A 19218-nucleotide genomic window follows, 5' to 3' on the forward strand; every position below is an offset into this window, starting at 1 on the left:
CCCTTGACCCACAAGCTCACTGCACCAGTGATAACCACCCCCATCAGCACAGCCAAAGATGCCTCATCCTCTTTTGTCACCAGAGGAGAGGACACCTGCCCAGATGGTCCCTCCCAGGGCAAAACAGACCAGCAGCCTACCATCAAGCAATGGCTGAAAGATCCATGCACTGCAGATCAAAGAAAAGATCAAGATAGAAATATCTCCACAGAAACCAAAACCTCACAGGGACAAGAAAGAAAAATTAGAAGTTAAACTGAATTCTGCTGCTCCAGTTGATCTGATATCCGTCCTCCCCTGAGGTCAAGCCTGTGAATACCGATGAAGAATCACAAACACAGGAGAAGAATGACTCAACATCAAACTAATTTGTTCTCCTGTTTCCTCTTCACTGCTTTCTCAGATCCCAGTCTGATGTTCCTTCAATTTGAACTGCAACGGCTAATGCTGCCATCCGGCCAAACTCCATAAATTAATGGTTAATTGATTTGGAGTTGGTGTGGATCTTCAGGAGGCTCAGTTTTCAGAAACCAAACTCACTACTATTAAAAATTATAAATCCTACCTTAAAAATCATTTCACTGCTGAGGGGGATGTGGAAGAGTATGTACACTCATACGCTTCAACTCTTTCTGTGAGCAGGTCCCATTAATAACTGCATTAGAAGCTGTTGCTGTCTGTGTCCACCTATCAGTTACAGTAACAATAGGTAATGTCTATCCACCCCAAGACAGATTTATACCTTATCACAAGCTGATGGTGCTAGTGGAACAGCTGCCTCCATCCTTCCTACTACTGGGGGACTTCAGTGGCCCCATTGAACCTGCAACACATTTCAGTATAGCCCATGAAACATATTCAGCCATAGATATTACAGTCTGCAGCTTGAGCACTTCACACTTGATGCAGTAGCTTCTCCATGGCGATGTGCGCAACAGTGACTGGTTTCCTGTCATTCACTCGTTCTCAAACCACTGACTACTGGTATACACACCACACTGGTCACCTCAGAAAGTCAAGCTGTCATCTCCAAAGCAAATTTTGAAACCAGTTGAGGGAATGATATTTTGAATAAATGGTACATATTGACACAGTTACACACACTGCAAAAGCAACAATGCCCTGTTCTTCAGGACCTCCTCACCACATGCCTGTGCTGTGACAGCCTGAAGGAATAGCCGTAAGTATTAGAGATCATCAAAGGATGCTTCAGTGAACAAACACCATTCTGTTATGAAGCATTTAATAGACTCAAGGAACTTCAAATGAGGGCACAGGTTTTAATTTAAAAAAAAAAAAGAGAGAAAGTAACTGCATTGAGAACAGTGTGAATAATCTATGATCATTGCATTTGGGTCCACACAACACCCACGGTAGTTCCTGGCATCACCCACAGTGGTGACGTCTGTATTGATCCCAGTCATCATTGAATGTTTCATGGTACCCTTTGCCAAAGCATCTGCGTGCAGCAACTAACATCCTACTAATTTCCCAATACAGAAATGCCAGGCAGAATGAAACTACTTATCCTTTCATACACGAGGCCTTGCCTGGACTCGTACAGTGCTCCATTTAGCGAATGGAAGCTCTGCAGCACTTTAGCAGAGTATCAACACACAGCCCGTGGATGCGATAAAAGTCCACAATCAATTGCTTGAACACCTTAGCAACAACGGCGTAAAACACAAAGGTCAGCAGCACAATCAGTACTGCGCATGGTAGACCGTGTCCATAAAGTGGTGTTTGGTTGGCAACTAGCGCCTTCTTATTTGAGATCTGTACACAGCTTCCTGGTGGAAGCTAGTGTCCCACCACTGAAGGTCAGGTGCCATCAACTCGTGGTGAACGATGTGGTCACAATCTCTAAGATGCCTACCCATTTCTGTTATTCAACTCTTATTTCACAGCCAATAGTTCAGACTGTTGCTGTCTCGCCCAAAAATGAATAATGAATAGACCAGCTGGAATACGATTGGATGCTTTATGCAAGGACCTTCAGCTACCCCTTGTTTGTATACATAGGGTTCCCTCCTGACATGCCCCTCCACCTCCCGCAACTCCCATGTGGTGTATACTCAGTCCTTTAGTGAGGGTGGGCCTATTGTGCCATCCAAAGAAAAATACCGGCCCACCATTCTCAAGAGTGTTATTCTGTTTAGTTCTCCTTGGCTACACCAATTTAGTATACATGTACACAATATGGTTGGTTATGCTTTTGCACACATAAGGGGTATGGCAAGTATTCTGTATCAAGTGCATGTAGTGTGTACACGGCAGAGTTCCTCACGATTCTGCAACAAAGGACTTGCTGGTTTGTAGTGACTCCATGGGCTGCTTACAAGGCATATCTCAGTGCTACCCCACAAAACGTTTGGTTACTAACATCCAAGACCTATTAGTTGATGTTCACAGCTCCAGAGTCAATGTAACGTTCATCTGTCTACTGAGCCACTTGGGTATTCGGGGAAATCAACTTTCTGACAAATTGTCTAAGGAAGCAACTACAGTCAAACTCGAACTCAGAGTACTGGGCACAGACCTCAGATTGCAACTGTGAAATAAAATATTTAAAATCTAGAATATGGAATAGCAGAGTTGTGATTCTCGTGAAGTCGAGGACAATCCAAGTGGCCAACAAGACATAATATACTCCTCTCTGAGCCTCTCAGAAAGATGACATAGTATTGTGCCAACTGTGTATTGCCCATGCCAGACTTACACATGAGTTTCCTCTATGTCAAGAGGACTCTCCTCCAATCCAGCTGAGATAGTCATTTCATGATAGCCCTTGTTCTCACGATGTGTGCTCTGCTGACTGATCTGAGATGAGCCATCTCTCTACCCCAGATGTTTGCAGATGATGGGATAGCAGGTACAAAAGTGATACACTTGTGAGGGAAAGTGAATTTTACAACAAAATTCAATGCATCTCAACATTAGATGTATGGGGTTGTGATGAAGCAAGCTGGGATATTTTTACTTCCCCTCTTGTTTTGCCATCTGCCTCCTTAAATTCATTTTTTCATTTTGGAGTAATTACCATTAACGTATGTGAGTATAGTCTGCAGTTACATAAAAGAGAAGGGTTGGCCCTCAGTTTCAAAGAATATACCACCAGATCTAATTTTGTGCTTCATTTTATGTATGTAATTGATTTTTTGATTTATTTTGACTATTCCTAGTTAATACTTTTGTTATGGGGTGAAGTCAGTAATTGTTTTGTAATTTAAATTCTATTGTTGACTTATAAACAAATATAAATTCTGTACTAATTATAAACATTTGGAGGAACAACTAATAGTATTCCTAAAGGATCTGTTTGGCTCTATTAAAAATGTGTTAGCAAAGCCAGCCCTTAATTAATTCCAAAGTAATTACCAGTTTTTGGCAAAAGTATTGTTTGCGTAACTATATCTGTTAATTTCATGATTTAAACAAATAATTCAGCTTAACTTTTGTAGTAGAAGAAACTGCTAAAAAGAAGGAAGTTTTCAATGTATTTATTTAATTTAATGATTTATGTTTTAGTTGTAATTTCTGTAAATTAAACATTGAACAATGTATAGTTTCAGTGCCTATTTTTGTGAGTATATATAAGGGCTTGATTTTTAATCCCAAGACAGTCAGTCCATGGCCGAGTTTCAGACGAGGAACACATAATGGTTAGATCAACAACAATGCATCAACTTAACTGTGAAATAAATGTAACACAAATAGGCCATGTGTTAAAACAATGACAGTATCTGTTCAATACACTCCATAGTATTCTGAGAGACTGTGAACTGTGTGGTTAGGTTTTTACTGCATGGTATATAGTGCTCTATATGATCTGTCAGCAGCCATAATTTGATTTGTTATATCTGCCTCCACTTTGTTTTCTGATGTTATTACCGAGCCACTTTCAGAGTTGTACTCTTCTAACTGTAGATCGTCTGTGTTTCTTCTATCTCTCTCAGTTACCATATACTTAGATTTTGTCTCACTAATTTCTAAACCAAGGTTCGTGGCAGCGGCTCCAATCTCTTTGAAGGCTGATATGAGCACCTCTGTACTTCTAGCACTTATTACTACATCATCTACATAGGCTAAGATTTGCAGAAGCTATTGTAAATATTGCTTTGTGGGTTTGTGGTTATTGATCTTACTGCATTGTCTAATACGAGGTTGAATAGTAATTGGAATGGTGGGTCTCCCTGTCTTAGTCCGTCTTCCATTGGGAACGATCTCGACAGACATCCCTGAACTTTAACCAGGCTTTTGCTGTTTTCCTGTTTTCCAGAGTCATCTTAGTTACTTTTATTAGCTTCTTAGGAAATTTGAATGTCTGCTTTGTTTCCCACAGTGCTGATCTTTTAACTCCGTCATAGGCCTGTTTAAAATCTGTAAAGAGATGTTTTAATCTTACATTATATTCATAAGTCTTCTGCTGCATCATACGTACTGTAAAGATATGGTCAGCTGTAGACTTTCCAGCTCTAAAGCCTGCCTGGTACTCACCTAGAATCTATTCTGCTCTACTACTTACTCTCCTTGTTATAGCCGTGGAAACGATTTTGTAGAAGATATTAAGCAGAGATATTCGTCGGTAGGGTTCTTACACTGCATGTGTGATCCTTTCTTATGTGTAGGGCAGATGGTTGCTAATGTCCAGTCCTCTGGCATTTTCTCTGTTTCCCAGGCCATTGTAATTATTTTACGTATCCTCCGTACTAATATTTCACCTCCGTGTTTTATCATTTCCGCCTTTACCAGGTCGTGTCCAGGAGCTTTGTTATTCCCAAGTTGCTTTATAATTACTCTTAGCTCTTGTATTGATGGTGGTTCTGTGTCCACTGCATCATCATCTCCATCCACCTCTTGTTCTTCTTCAGTTTCTTCTCTAGCCCCTCCATTTCTTTCTTTACTTACGATGTGTCTGTTTGACAGTAACACTTCAAAATGTTGTGCCCATGTTTCTGTTATTTTTGCCTTTCCAACTATCAAACTGCCCATCTCATCTTTGAGCATGTCCACCCTTGGCTGATATCCTCTCTTTATTTGTCCCACCCCATAAAAGAATTTCCTCCCTTGCTTATTTTCAAAGTTCTTCTTTATTTCACCATCCTTTCCCTTTCCTCTACTCTCTTTTTAATCCATGCTAAATTCTTTGCTACCCTTCTCTTCTCTTTAAACATAGTCACATTATTTCATGTAGGTCTCTGTAACATTCTTTGTCGAGCTTGATTTCTGTCATCTAGCGCCTTTGACATCTCCTCATCAAACCATCTGTTTCTTTTCTGTTCTCCTCTTTCTCCAAGTGCCTCTTGAGCTGTTGTATTTAAAGCTATCTTAGTTTCCTCCCATAGTACGTTGATATCCTTTCACTCCAAGCCGCTGATCTTTTGCAATTTCTCTTGCACTTTGTTCCTATACTCTTCCTTTTTCTTCTGATATTTGAGCATCTCCACATTGTAGAGCTTACTTTTCTCCAACCCATCCCTTCTGGATTTAACTGCAATCCTTTCTAAGGTTTTGATTCTTACCAAAATATGGTATCAGTCAATATCCACTCCTCGGCAGCTAATCACATCCAAAATACCTGTGGCATGCCGTCCATCTGTCAGTACATGATCTATTCGATTTCTCGTCAATTCATCTGGTGATATCCAAGTCTCCTTTCGAATGTCTTTGCTTGGGAAACACGTGCTTTTAATCACTAGTCTTTTGCTAAAAGCAAATTCAATCAGTTTCCATACGTTGTTATTTGATTCCAGGTTTTTACTATCAAGACCTGCCACCGGTTGATTCTCTTTCTCTTTACCTACTTTAGCATTACAATGCCCCAGTATAATTTTGACATCATACTTTGGTAGCTTATCATATACTTGCTCCAATTTCTCATAAAATTCTTCTTTCTTTTCTTCAGCTGCATTTTCTGTTGGGCATGCACACTAATCGCGACAAGTTGGAGAATTTTCCCTTTGGCCTCAATCGACATAATCTGGGCTTTATTGTTTCATATTCCACCATGGCATGACTGATGGACTTCTTTACCATAAAACTTATTCCCAATCTATTTTCTTCTTCCCCGCTATTGATCAAGGTATAATGCTGGAGATCAACCACCTCTGTTTGTTTCCATCTTATCTCTTGCAATGCTGCAACTTCAATTCGGTACCTTGATAATTCCTCCTCAAGCTTCCTTCTGGCTCCCACCTGATAGATACTTCATACATTCCATGTTCCGATATACCAAAATTATTGCCGTTTGACGTGCCTTGGTTATTGTAACTTTGAGGCAGTCTGGTTCCCTCTGTGAATTGGTTGCTGAACAGTGAGTTTTTTTTCCGATATGGGGTTGTTAGGCCCATGACCAACCCCCAACCTGGAGAACCTGGATTTGTATTGGGTTTACTTTCTTATGGAGACTGGCTTCATCACATCTGTAGAGCCCTCCCTGCCCTATGTTGTAGGGAATTGAAAATGACAAGGAAAAAGGATAGGCTTAGGACAGGATAGGACAGGAAACAAGCTTGATAGGTCGTTATGGGACACACTTCGTCTGGCTCCTCCCCTTTGGCCTGTCCAGCAGTGGTGACCCTGCTGGTAGCTACGCTACTGCCAGAATAGCCCTCCGGATCCAGAGCACACAGTCCTCCTCGCCCGCACGGACAGTGCTACATTAAGGCAGTGTCCCCTGAGGAGGTTGCCAATAGGTAGCTGGCCATATAACTATACAGGGTGTTACAAAAAGGTACGGCCAAACTTTCAGTAAACATTCCTCACACACAAATAAAGAAAAGATGTTATGTGGACATGTGTCCGGAAACGCTTAATTTCCATGTTAGAGCTCATTTTAGTTTCGTCAGTATGTACTGTACTTCCTCAATTCACCGCCATGATTTCATACGGGATACTCTACCTGTGCTGCTAGAACATGTGCCTTTACAAGTACGACACAACATGTGGTTCATGCACGATGGTGCTCCTGCACATTTCAGTTGAAGTGTTCGTATGCTTCTCAACAACAGATTTGGTGACCGATGGACTGGTAGAGGCGGACCAATTTCATGGCCTCCACGCTCTCCTGACCTCAACCCTCTTGACTTTCATTTATGGGGGCATTTGAAAGCTCTTGTCTACGCAACCCCGGTACCAAATATAGAGACTCTTCGTGCTCGTATTGTGGACAGCTGTGATACAATATGCCATTCTCCAGGGCTGCATCAGTGCATCAGGGATTCCATGCGATGGAGGGTGGATGCATGTATCCTCGCTAACGGAGGACATTTTGAACAGTTCCTGTAACAAAGTGTTTGAAGTCACGCTGGTACGTTCTGTTGCTGTGTGTTTCCATTCCATGATTAATGTGATTTGAGGAGAAGTAATAAAATGAGCTCTAACATGGAAAGTAAGTGTTTCCGGACGCATGTCCACATAACATATTTTCTTTATTTGTGTGTGAGAAATGTGTCCTGAAAGTTTGGCCGTACCTTTTTGTAACAACATCCTGTGTATTGTTGGGGGTTTGTGAACAGTGAAAGTAAAGTACTGTGAAATGCAGATATGCACCTAATGGCTTCATCATTTAAAGTGGTCAGTGTTGAACTTCCAGCCCCCCTCCCCCAATTTTTCAGCCAGTATAGCAATGCAGTACGTTGACACCAAGGAAAATCAATGAGGAAATAAAGCAGGCGACCATCACAGGATGGAAGTGGGGGGTACCACTCACTGTGGCATGCGTCCCTCTCGGCCTCAAGCTACTTTCTCTCTCTGCACTGTCATATGTTTTAAAATTTTTATGTATGTGTTTTATTTATGTAATTGTTTGAGCTAATTAGCTCTCAAATCCAAACAATCTTCTTTTTCTCACCTCATTTTCATCATACTGACTATGATGAGCCTTCTTGGTATAATTTTCAGTGCCCAGCTACAGTTTTAGCTGCTTGGGTTTTATCTCACTTTTAACCATCTGACTTGAGCTACTGTCAGGCAAATTTTCAACTGTGATGACTAGGTCGCAGACCCTAGAGCTGATAGTTCTTGTGTTTCACATCATTTTATGTAAATTTGCAGTGAAAAGAAGAACTGATAAACAAAAAATTTAGTCCCTGTAAACCAATCATCATCATCACTGCTCCCAAAATTATGAATTGCAGGGAGTCATTATTCATGCATGCCTGTGCACCATGACGAGATAGTTGACTCTACAGTTATTGGCGATCATTGGAAGTGCATGTACAGTGATTGGGATTCTTGAATATTCAAAGATACGCTCAAGAGGGGGTCTTCGAATTATCACAGTAAGCCACAAAATTCAAAGAAAATCTGTTATTGTAGTTTCAGGTCAGTGGAGAGGTCTTTCCGTCATGAATCATTACAAGTGACAAAACCTAGGTGCATTGTTTTGACCCAAAAACGATGTCACTGGAATGGCACTATCAAAGATAACCAAAAAAGAAGAAATTCAAGGCAGCTTCTTCTGCTGGCAAAATCACAATGACGGTCTTTTGTGATGGTGATGGTGTCATTCTCATGAATGTGTTGCCTGAAGGGTCAACTGTTAATTCAGAGTCTGAACCATTTCTGAGGTGTTCAGCCTGAAAAGAGTCCAAAAGAAATCATGCTCCAACACAACAATGCACACAAACACACAAGTCTCAGATCCTGGAAACAAATCAGTAAATTAGATGAACATCATTATCTCCCTAACCCTATATTCCAACCCTGGTGCCCTAAGATTTCCATCCATTATAGGAGTCTTTATGTGGGACGCACTTTGAAGATGATGACAGTATAAGTCATGCATGGCTAACCAGCTATGAACACAGGACAAGAACTCTATCCAACACAGAATACTTGCTCTTAAACGTCTCTGGCTAAGGCTGTAGAATATGATTGAGACTGTGTCGAAAAAATTGTACACGTAAAAGAAGCATTGATTGATATTGTCACCATATTCTAATTCTTAAGAACAAATGTGTACTCTGCAAACAGTTTCAATAGTCAGCTTGTCTCATCCAGCTGTTTTTGGTGACATGCAGCTCTCTTCATGCAATGCCTATTCGAAACACTTCAACGATGGGGTGGCAGGGATTGGATTATTAAAGTCTCAGAGACTTTTGGTATGGAATCAAAGTAGCTTATGGGGACCATGTTACTGATAAGTCTTTTGCTTGGCTAAGGTGTTGAAATTTCAACTCCAGACAGAGAAGTAACAGAACATCTGTCTTCTTCTTCTTCTTCTTCTTCTTCTTCTTATTCTCATCCTCCTCCTTGAACTTGCTCTAGTTCCCAGATTGCAGTGAGTGCATATTATACACCAGTAAGTTCTGTAGGTGTAATTTTCTGTAAATTCATATTTTTGTTTCTGTGATGTATTTACATTATGTGAATGTATACCTACATTTGTTCCACATCCCTGGAGGTTCTCCTTTTTGATGGGATCTGTGAAATGCAATGAATGAATAAATAAATCACTCTGCAAGATTATTTTTAAAATAATAAATCCATCTCTTCTCCACTCATTGTATTGGCTTCTTGTCTTCAAGGCCTTTTTTAAATCACTCTCTAGGTGTTCAGGGTTCAGTTGACGAATTTTGAAGAACGTTTGTATGCTACACTTGATGCCATAAGTGATTGAGTCACACATATTTCATGTACCATTAGTCCTGCAATTATTGTGAGCTATTTGACAACCTGAAATATTTTATAATGTCAGTTTTTCTCTTATTTGAAAATGAATATGAAAAGGGTGCCACTTTTAACTTATTTAGATTTTTGAAACAATGGAAGACTTTGATGCAGTGTGCTACTGGTGATTTCTTGTAACATGATTCGAAAAAGAAAATTGTAAGGAAATTGCAATGAGCTATTCAAAATTGGTTCCTATGTCTTCTGGCAACTTCCCTTAGCCTCCTCTGTAACAGCTCAAGCACAATATTCATTGACAAATTTTTAAGTTGTGGCTACTTACTCTCCAGTCTGGATTTGTTGTCTACTGATAATTTTTTTTTTTAATTGAAGTAGTTCTGTAGAAGAAAATGTTTTCAGAATGATGATGACGACTCAGAGAAAATAGTTACTGTATTTCTTGACAAGCTGGTGGGCGAGGACACTTTAATACAAAAATCCACTGAATTGTGTGACAGATGTTTGAATTTATATCAAGACTGCATAGAAAAATGAGTTGTTAGCTATAAAAAATTATTAATTCTTTCTTTTGATTGTTTTTTGAAATGAATGTTACTTATCTAATGCTGTCATATTATTGTGGGTTACAGCGAGTCCAAATATGACTGGTTACAACAGCAAATGTTACTGTACAAAATAAGAAATCCTTAATCTGAGGCATATCTAGTCATAAATTCTGTAAATACTTATAATAAATGATAATTTGGAAATGTGTGACAGCCTTTTAACTTTAACAAACACTGAAGTCAACTGTGTAATATTTGTAGCCTTCAGGATCTTGTGAAATAAGAAAGCATTCTGGGTTCCTCGTTACTGTCATTTCCAAAAACTGTGCTAGTTTCTTCAGAGAAGCTGCTTAGCCTCCAGTACGACCATTATATCAATAAAAAAGTGGATTTCAGAGTCAACTGGTCATATTAACTTTAGGTATGTATAAATAAAAAGGGGATTTCAGAGCTCTGGAACAAACTGATCTTATTAACTTAGGTATGTAGCTCTTCAGTTTTTAATCACAGTGCCACAATTTGTGCTCCCTATAATTACATAGTAGACACTACAGTTCTGGCAACCTACACTAAGCAGGTGATGGAAGAGAGGGTGCGTCTGCTGTACATATGTGCAGAACAGAAGCTTAATATAAAATCCAACAGGTGAAGATAGCATAGAAACACCAGTACATCGTGTTAATTTTAAGTTCAGCATATTAGAAAATAATACATTCCTTGTTCATACCTGATGTACATTCTTCATATAGCTTTGTTAAAAATAATTGGTATTACATGACACAACAGAGGTATTACCTTTCACGTAATAACCTGGCCAAGTCATCCTTTAATACAATAAATTATATTACTCAACAGGTGGTGGAGAACAGTCATTAGTTTTGTTGGAGGCTTTCACACCACTTACAGCATCGTCATCCAGTGATGACAGTGGAGAAACTAAAGCAAAGCGTCGGAAGCTGGAAGCTTCTGATGAGGCCGCAGCACCTATACTGACAGGCCCACCACGTGCTGTCGGGAATTTGACGGCAACTACTGTAGGTGCAGGACTGACATCATCGCCCGTTGTGCATAGTTTCCTTATGGCTGTGCGATGCTGGGAATTACTTTACAGTACAGAAAGCCTGGAGAGGGGTGAGTTTGTGCTTTTTGTTGTATAAAGTGCTCTGGTTTGCAGTTGAATCTTTATTTATAATGCTTTTGTCAATTTTACACACCACTTTCACAATGCATGCAACTTTGATTGCATGTTAGTAGTGCACAATCTGATTGGAGAAAAGAAAATGTCGAAGATGAATTAATGTGTACTTTTCACTTTCTGATCGCAACTGTGACTTTATATATTCATATGCATTCTCTATATCAAATGTAAAATATTTATCTTTCTTTTAAGACCAGGTTGATAGTTGTACATAATGAAAATTGCTTCAGTTATTCCTGTAAGTTTATTTTAAACTTTAAAAGTTTGTGCTAAATTATAAATTATTACTCTGAAGTACATTACTACCTGATTTCATTCCTGATTTCAACTTCTAGTGTTGTCATATGGCTACTGCAAACTAAACAGTCCTGCAACATTAGTGTGACACTCTGTCAAAAGCCTTAATAACTGCATTTTGCAGCACAGACAACTGTGAGATGTGCAGGAAGAGAGTCAGTGAGTTTCTAGCAGGTACCGACGCAGATATAGAGCCATACCAACTCCAGTGCTGTGGCCAGCTGCACTTAGGTTTCTCACAGGGGGGGATCCACAAATATTTGTGACACTTTAACTTATTTTTAAAGCAATCAGATGTTTGAAGCTGTTTTATAAATGGAAGTTAAATTCTTGAAAGAATTGGGTGTTTACTTGTGTATTCTCAGATTCTTTGTTAATCATTCAGCATCATTACATGTAATAGACATTGTCAGTGCATGGAACATATTAATTTTACCAAAATATGTATTTACATTGTTGTGCTAATATTTGACAGTTTTAAAAATTCTTATAAGGAATAAAATTGGTCATCTGCCACAAACCAGTGCAGTTTCTTGTTAAATAATTTCATTGGCATACTGGGACCATGACTAGACAGTTTGCTACACATTTTGATTGCCATATACACACAGTTGTTATTAGTTTTTGCTAGTCTATTTTGTGTTGAGAGCAGAGAGGTACAGGTTCTTGTGTTGTTATCATGTCTTTGATGTGTTACAATTGAATTAGCTCATTTAGCAAGCATGTTATTAGCACTGTCAAGAAAATATAAATTAATAGTTTTACATGTCTTTATTCATCCAAAGTATCATCTCACAATGATACATTATTTGTCAAGGTAATACAATGCAAATCAATGGGTTCAATATACAACACACAACATGTGTAACATGCTTCATGAAGATATAACAGGTGGTCCCCTCCCCTCCCCTCCCCTCTCGAATCTAAGTCGCACTTTTTTTCCGGTTTTTGTAATCCAAAAAACCACCTGCGGCTTAGAATCGAGTGCAAACTGCAAAGTAAGCGGAAGTTCTGAAAAATATTGGTAGGAGTCGCCACAACTAACTTCTGCGATCAAATATATGTAGCACTACACAGGCATGCTTTGCAGGCACAAAGATAAATACTGGCGCCAAAACCTCTGCATCAGTAAATAAATTAAAAGAAAAGGTAGAATAATGTGAACATTATGCCATGTATTCTTTCGTGTTTGCTGCTATGTCATTTAATACCTATATGCCTAACAAACTACGAAACTAGAGTGAGACAACAGCAAACGCAGAAGAATATACATATCATGTCATGTTTATATTCGTATTATTCTTATGCTGAATAGTGATAGTCAGAAATGAAGCATGGCAACTGACTAGATTTTTAAATCTAAGATGACACTTATTTCTGTGCAGAATGTAATGTACTAAAGAGGCGTCTGCAGAGATTTTCAAATGGAGAAAAATTTTCGCTAATCTCTCGTTCAGAACATCTTCTATCATACGCAGTTTATTATTTGGTTCTTGTTGATCATTATCAAAGAAAGTAGCAGTGTAAGTAGCAACAAATAGCAGTCTATTGCCATTGTTTCGCTTACGAGACAGTTCCTCTGTTTTGTTTTATTGTAAGCCGCGGTAGCGCGCACAAAAGCAAGCCTTGCCGCGAGCAGCGGCAGGTTATAAACACTCATTATCAGAATGCGACAAACAATGCATGACACAGTACAATAATGCATTTTCAGCTTAGAGTGACACAAACACCTATAACAAAGAGAACGCACTTATCAGATCAAAGCAAAATAAGCAATCAATTCAAACCAGACAAAGCACGTTAAAAAGGAAGGATATCCTTATAAATACGGACGGAGCGCCTGACACATAACAATGGCTACTTGGTAAAGCTTAACTGTTGAGCTTACTACTCAAACCAAACTACTGTAGCTGTATCTTTATCCATTCTACCTAAATTGTGTCTCGTGTTACAATGGACCAACTTTGTTTCGATTTGGAGGTGTGGTCTAAAACTTTTCTCCCCCTTTGAATTTCAAGTCTCAAATTTCAGGTGCAGCTTAGATGCAGGAAAAATTTTTTTCCTTGATTTCGAGTCTCATTTTTCAGGTGTGGCTTAGATTCGAGTAAATACAGTATTCTCTTGTATTTTCATCTTATTGCACAGCCACAGAGCCATCTGTTCAAAGACCTGCCTCTTTCCCGTAACCCCCCCCCCCCCCCCCCCTCTCCTGCATCCTACCCTACTCCCTCTCCACTTTCATCAGCTCAGGCAATTACTTTCAGTAATGAAGTACCTGTAATTAGTTTTATCATGGTCAAGGTTCTGCATGTTTGGGTGTCTATGTTGCTGTCTATGTGAATGCGTACTTTTGCTAGAATAAGAGCTAGTGCTTAAAAAGGTAGCGTAAATGCTATTTTCTGTTATGTGTTGCTGTGCTCCACGCATCAGTCTGCTGTAGGTGAGAGGTTGAATTAAAATTTCAGTATGTTGATCATCTGAGCAGATTTCAATGCTGTAATAAATATTTTAACAAATATAGATCTTCATAATGTCTTTGCCAGAGCATGAGATAAAAAGAGAAAATGTGACTGTTGAGAAGCTGCAGTATGCCTTTATTCAGTGATTGGTTTCAATAGAGCTATTATCTTGTGGTTTATGTGATCTGACTGGTTTGATAGGGTGAACCATTGTCGTCATATACCACACAGCATTAAAAGTTGTAAGCATCTGTAAACATTGAATGTTTCATGGTGTATGATGACTGTGGCTCAGCTTAGAAAATTAGTATGAGTGATAATGCCAACCAGAAGATGATTATGGTATTGGAAGTAGTCATTGAATACGCAACATTCTTCTTTACAGTTTCACAAAATTAGCTGCAAATATTTTTATTGTTTTTCTCACACAGGTACATGACATGCTTATTTCGGCATTTGTACCGTTTTCAAATATTCCTGTTGATTTTACATTTATAGAGCATTTTATTCCACATTTGTGTAACAGTATTATGATATTTTTATCTTATACCTATGTCCAAATAAAGTGACGTCATACTTATGTCCAAATGAAGTGACATCCATAAAACATCTTGGAATATAATTTCTTTTATTTACTGTATTGTCAATATAGGTCACATACCTACATTCTATAGAAATTTCATGTTACTTTTTGACAGTTGTCAAATGACAGATCATTCCATTGATGCGTTATGTGTAAGTAAATCATATCAGGTAGTCAGAGAGAATTTTGCATTATGCAACTGTGTGATCTTAATGTTGTTAATTCTTTTTTGTGTATTGTATTGTGTTCATCCCTTTTTCTATTATGTCAATAAAGTTTTCCAGATAATTTTTATGTTTATAAGGTCAGTTTGTTCATTTAGGATGTCAATCGGATATCAGTTTATGTGTGAGTGTAAATTTCCAGTTCTTTCAAAATGTTCATGATCTGACCTTTTCTGTCCTATGTTGAATTTTCAAAGTGTTTTTGATGGTGTTCACTCTTTGGTTTTTGTTTCTTAAGTGTTGTCTCTTTCACAGTCTCTCATGTGTTCTTTAGATCTTATACTAGAGCTTCATCCTGTTTGTCCAATGTAAAAACTATTGCAGTCACCACAGGAAATTTTGTATGCACCTGGATTAGAAAAGATAGAGTCATTTCTTTTTTCTGATCTCAGCTTTGTTTGTAAGTTATCGTTAGTCCAAAATGCTAATTGTATTTTTGTATTCTTTAACAATTTGTTCATTTTGTGTGATATGTTGCCTATATATGTTGTTGCTATATACAGGGTGATTATAATTAAAGTTAAACTTTCAAACCACTGTAGAAATAACACCACAGGCCAGCATGACATCAGATTGCAACGGAATATTATCAGAAAAGGAGGAAAACGTACGGCATAGGAAAAATAAAGAGTTACACAATGTACTAATAGGTGGCGCTGTAAGCATCATAATTTAATAGTGGTCTACTACAAATGACAAATGAATCGTACAACAAGCCTAAGGTGTATGTTTGACATTAAACAAACTGTGCTACTCAGTGTGTGTGGGTGTACTGGTGTGATACTGTTAGTTACATAAGCCCATCCACCACAGCAAGGTCATATCACATCAGATGGGAAAAATCAGTTTTTAACTGTCCTGACGTTGAAAACCTCATAAAAAAATGACAATCAAAATAAAATCGGATTATTAATTTGCGTGTGACTGGTGCAAAACATGTTCAGTATGCTGTCCACTGTTTTCTGCAACAATTTGAAATTGAGAAACAGAATGTTCCACAACAGATCAAGGTGTTTCTGGGGTCACTTTCAGAATGTGTTGTGCAATGTGTGCCTTCAATGCAGCTAAGTTTGCAGTTGGAAAACTGAACACATCGTCTTCAGATAGCCCCAAAGCCAGAAGTCACACAGATTAAGATCAGGTGATCGGGATGGCCAGGTTTTAGTGAAATGGCATCTGATAATTCTAGAATTTATGAAATGGCGCTGCAGCAGCTGCTTAACCAGATTTGCAATATGCGGAGGTGTGTCATCTTGCACAAAAATGATCCCATCCACACATCCATGCTGTTGGAGAGCTGGAATGACATTTTTGCACAAAAGACACTCATAGCACTTACCAGTGACAGTACAGGTAACAGGACTGGAAGCACCTGTCTCTTCGAAAAAAATATGTCCCTGTGATAAATGATGCCATAAACCCACACCACACAGTGACCTTTTTAGGATGACTTGCATGTGGATTTTCCATTGCCCATGTTCGACAATTCTGTGTATTGATATATCCTGTCAGATGGAAGTGGGCTTCGTCTGTCCACAAAATCTTCCACGGCCAATCACTGTCCACTTCCTTGTGAGCAAGAAATTCTAAAGCAAAGGTCTCTCTTGCTGGCAGTTCAACAGGAAGCAACTCATTCACTTGGGTGATTTTGAATGGATAGCATAAAAGGATGTTTTGTATGATTTTATGCACTGTGCTCACAGGTATGTTTGGGCAATTCTCCATGCTCTACACATTTGCACAACACAACTCATCTCCTGCATTTCTGTGGTCTCTGCATCCACTGACGTTGAATCAATTCGTTTCCTCCTTCTACCAGGTTGCACACTAAAAGAACCTGTCTTTTCGAATTTCCGAATCATTTTCTCCAGACCCATGGCAGTCATCGGACCAACATCTTTTTTCAAACCCTCCAGTGTCCGGAATTTCTGCAGAGCGACATGTGCACAGTCATCATTTTTGTAATACAGCTTTACACACAGAGTGCGATCCTGCATTGAGACAGTCATGGCGAACGTCGCAAACACGAAAGGAGGAAAAACTGTGCACCCGACGTGTTTATACCAACTTCAGTGGGCCATACACATGGCAGGTGTTTTCATTTACTTATTCTGACACATAATAGCGCCATCTATTGTTCAGTTATCACACTATTTTTTTTTCTTCTGCCATACGTTTTCTCTCCTCTCCAATAATATTCCATTGCAATTTGACGTCATTCTGACCAGTGGTGTTATTTCTACAACGTTTTGAAAGTTTATCTTTAATTATAATCACCCTGTATATGTCAATTTGGTGTCGGTTTTGTTATCTCTTGTTTTTGTTATTTCTGTATGTATGTTGTCTGTTTTAGGTTTAGTATGATCTTGATAGTTTTTGAGTACTGTATCTGGGTCAAAATTATTTTTCTGTGCTACTTTTTGTAGTGTTGTGGTTTCATTTTTTATTGTTTGTTCTTCCATTGGTGAATTTATAATTCTGTTGATCACTGATGTAAAGTATGCATATGTATCCAATCGGGTGGCATAAATTATTATTGATTATGGTGTCTGTTGTAGGTTTCATGTAAATTTCAAATTTTTGTTGGTTACTACCATTGCTCGTGAGTGTATACCTGTACTTTTTTCCTCCTAGGGTGGGTCTTTCCGCTCCCGGGACTGGGGTGACTCCTTGCCCTCTCCCTTGGAACCCACATCCTTTCGTCTTTCCCTCTCCTTCCCTCTTTCCTGGTGGTGCGGTCGTTTGTTGCGAAAGCTTGAATTTTGTGTGTGTGTTTGTGTTTATTTGTGTGTCTATCGGCCTGCCAGCGCTTTCGTTTGGTGGGTCGCATCATCTTTGTTTTTAGATACATTCAAGTTTTTATCTACTCTTAAGAAATCATAAAGTGAACACTTTGAAAATTCTGCAAAGGCTACCAGAAGGTCAAACCATAAACATTCTCGAAGAACTAGAAATTTATACACATGCAAACAGATATTTGAGTGACATCCTAAACGAACAAATTGACATCAAACATAAAAATTATCTAGAAGACTTTATTAACAATAGATAAAAAGAGGTGAACACAACACAATAAATACATATGCTAAATTATCTCTGGCAAAAAATCTCTGACTACCTAGGATATAATTTACTTCCAACAATGTAGAGAAAGGTAGACTGCTACTTATGACACATTAAGTTGCAGACAGGCACAATTAAAAGACACTTACACTTACACTTTGGGCAAAGCCTTTGTCAGAAAAAGACAAGACAAACACACACCATCCATTCACGCAAGCAAGCACACCTCACATACACATGACCAACAACTCCAGCTGTTCGGAGCTTTTGAAGTTGGCAGTGTTGTGTCCGTGAGGTGTGCTTGCTTGTGTGAATCAGTGGTGTATGTTTCTCTTTTTCTGACAAAAGCTGTGGTCAAAAGCTTATGTGTTAGCACCTTTTAATTGTGCCTGCCTGCAACTTAAAATGTCGTCTTTATGATAAATAGCACTCTATCTTTTCTTACAGTATTTATATTCCTGACTAGAATTTCCAGTGTTTGATATAATTTGCTTGTAAACACTATGCACCAATGGAACAATTTGTCATTTGCCAACTGTCAAAAAGTAACACAAAATTTCTATAGAAGATGAAGACATGACTTATCTTAACAACACTGTAAATAAAAGAAATTATGTTCCAAGATGTCTTATGGACATCACTTCATCTGGATATAAGAATAATATGAGGGTGCTTTGAAAAGTTCTCCGAACAGAATAGAAAAAAAGTACTTACATCACTGAAACATTTTTTATTTTTGAATGAAATCTCCTTGTAGATTAATGCACTTGGTCCAACAATGTTCCAGTGCCTTGATCCCATCTCAAAAATGAGTTTCCTCCAGGTGTGCAAAATAGTTGTCAACTCTGGCTATCAATTCTCCGTTTGAAGTGAATCTTCATCCACCAAGAAAAATTTTCAGTTTTGGGAAGAGATGAATGTCTGATGGAGCTATATCAGGTGAATAAGGTGGGTGTGGAACAATTCATACCTTAGTTCTTGTAATTTTGTCATGGCAATGGCACATGTGTACGGGTGCGCATTGTCTTGATGGAACATGACTTTCTTCCTTTCTGAACCTGACTTTCTTCCTTTTTGAACCTGACTTTTTTTCGCATATCTTTTGTTGCAATTTGTCCAGGAGGTTAGCATAGTGTTCTCCAGTAATTGTTTGCTCAGTGGAGAGATAATCTACTAACAGAATTCCTTTCACATCCCAGAACACTAGTACCATAAC

General features: G+C 38.6%; 1 protein-coding gene across 1 annotated transcript in view; it reads left to right on the forward strand.

Annotated features, from left to right (window-relative positions):
* LOC124545396 (integrator complex subunit 10) overlaps positions 1–19218 on the forward strand; it is a 117083-nt gene that overhangs the window by 64278 nt on the left and 33587 nt on the right. The window contains exon 9 of the mRNA XM_047124313.1: positions 11034–11309. Coding sequence (XP_046980269.1) covers positions 11034–11309 — 276 coding nt within the window. The remainder of the gene's footprint in view (positions 1–11033; positions 11310–19218) is intronic.

Source organism: Schistocerca americana, chromosome 8, assembly GCF_021461395.2.
Source record: "Schistocerca americana isolate TAMUIC-IGC-003095 chromosome 8, iqSchAmer2.1, whole genome shotgun sequence".
Lineage (NCBI taxonomy): Eukaryota > Metazoa > Arthropoda > Insecta > Orthoptera > Acrididae > Schistocerca > Schistocerca americana.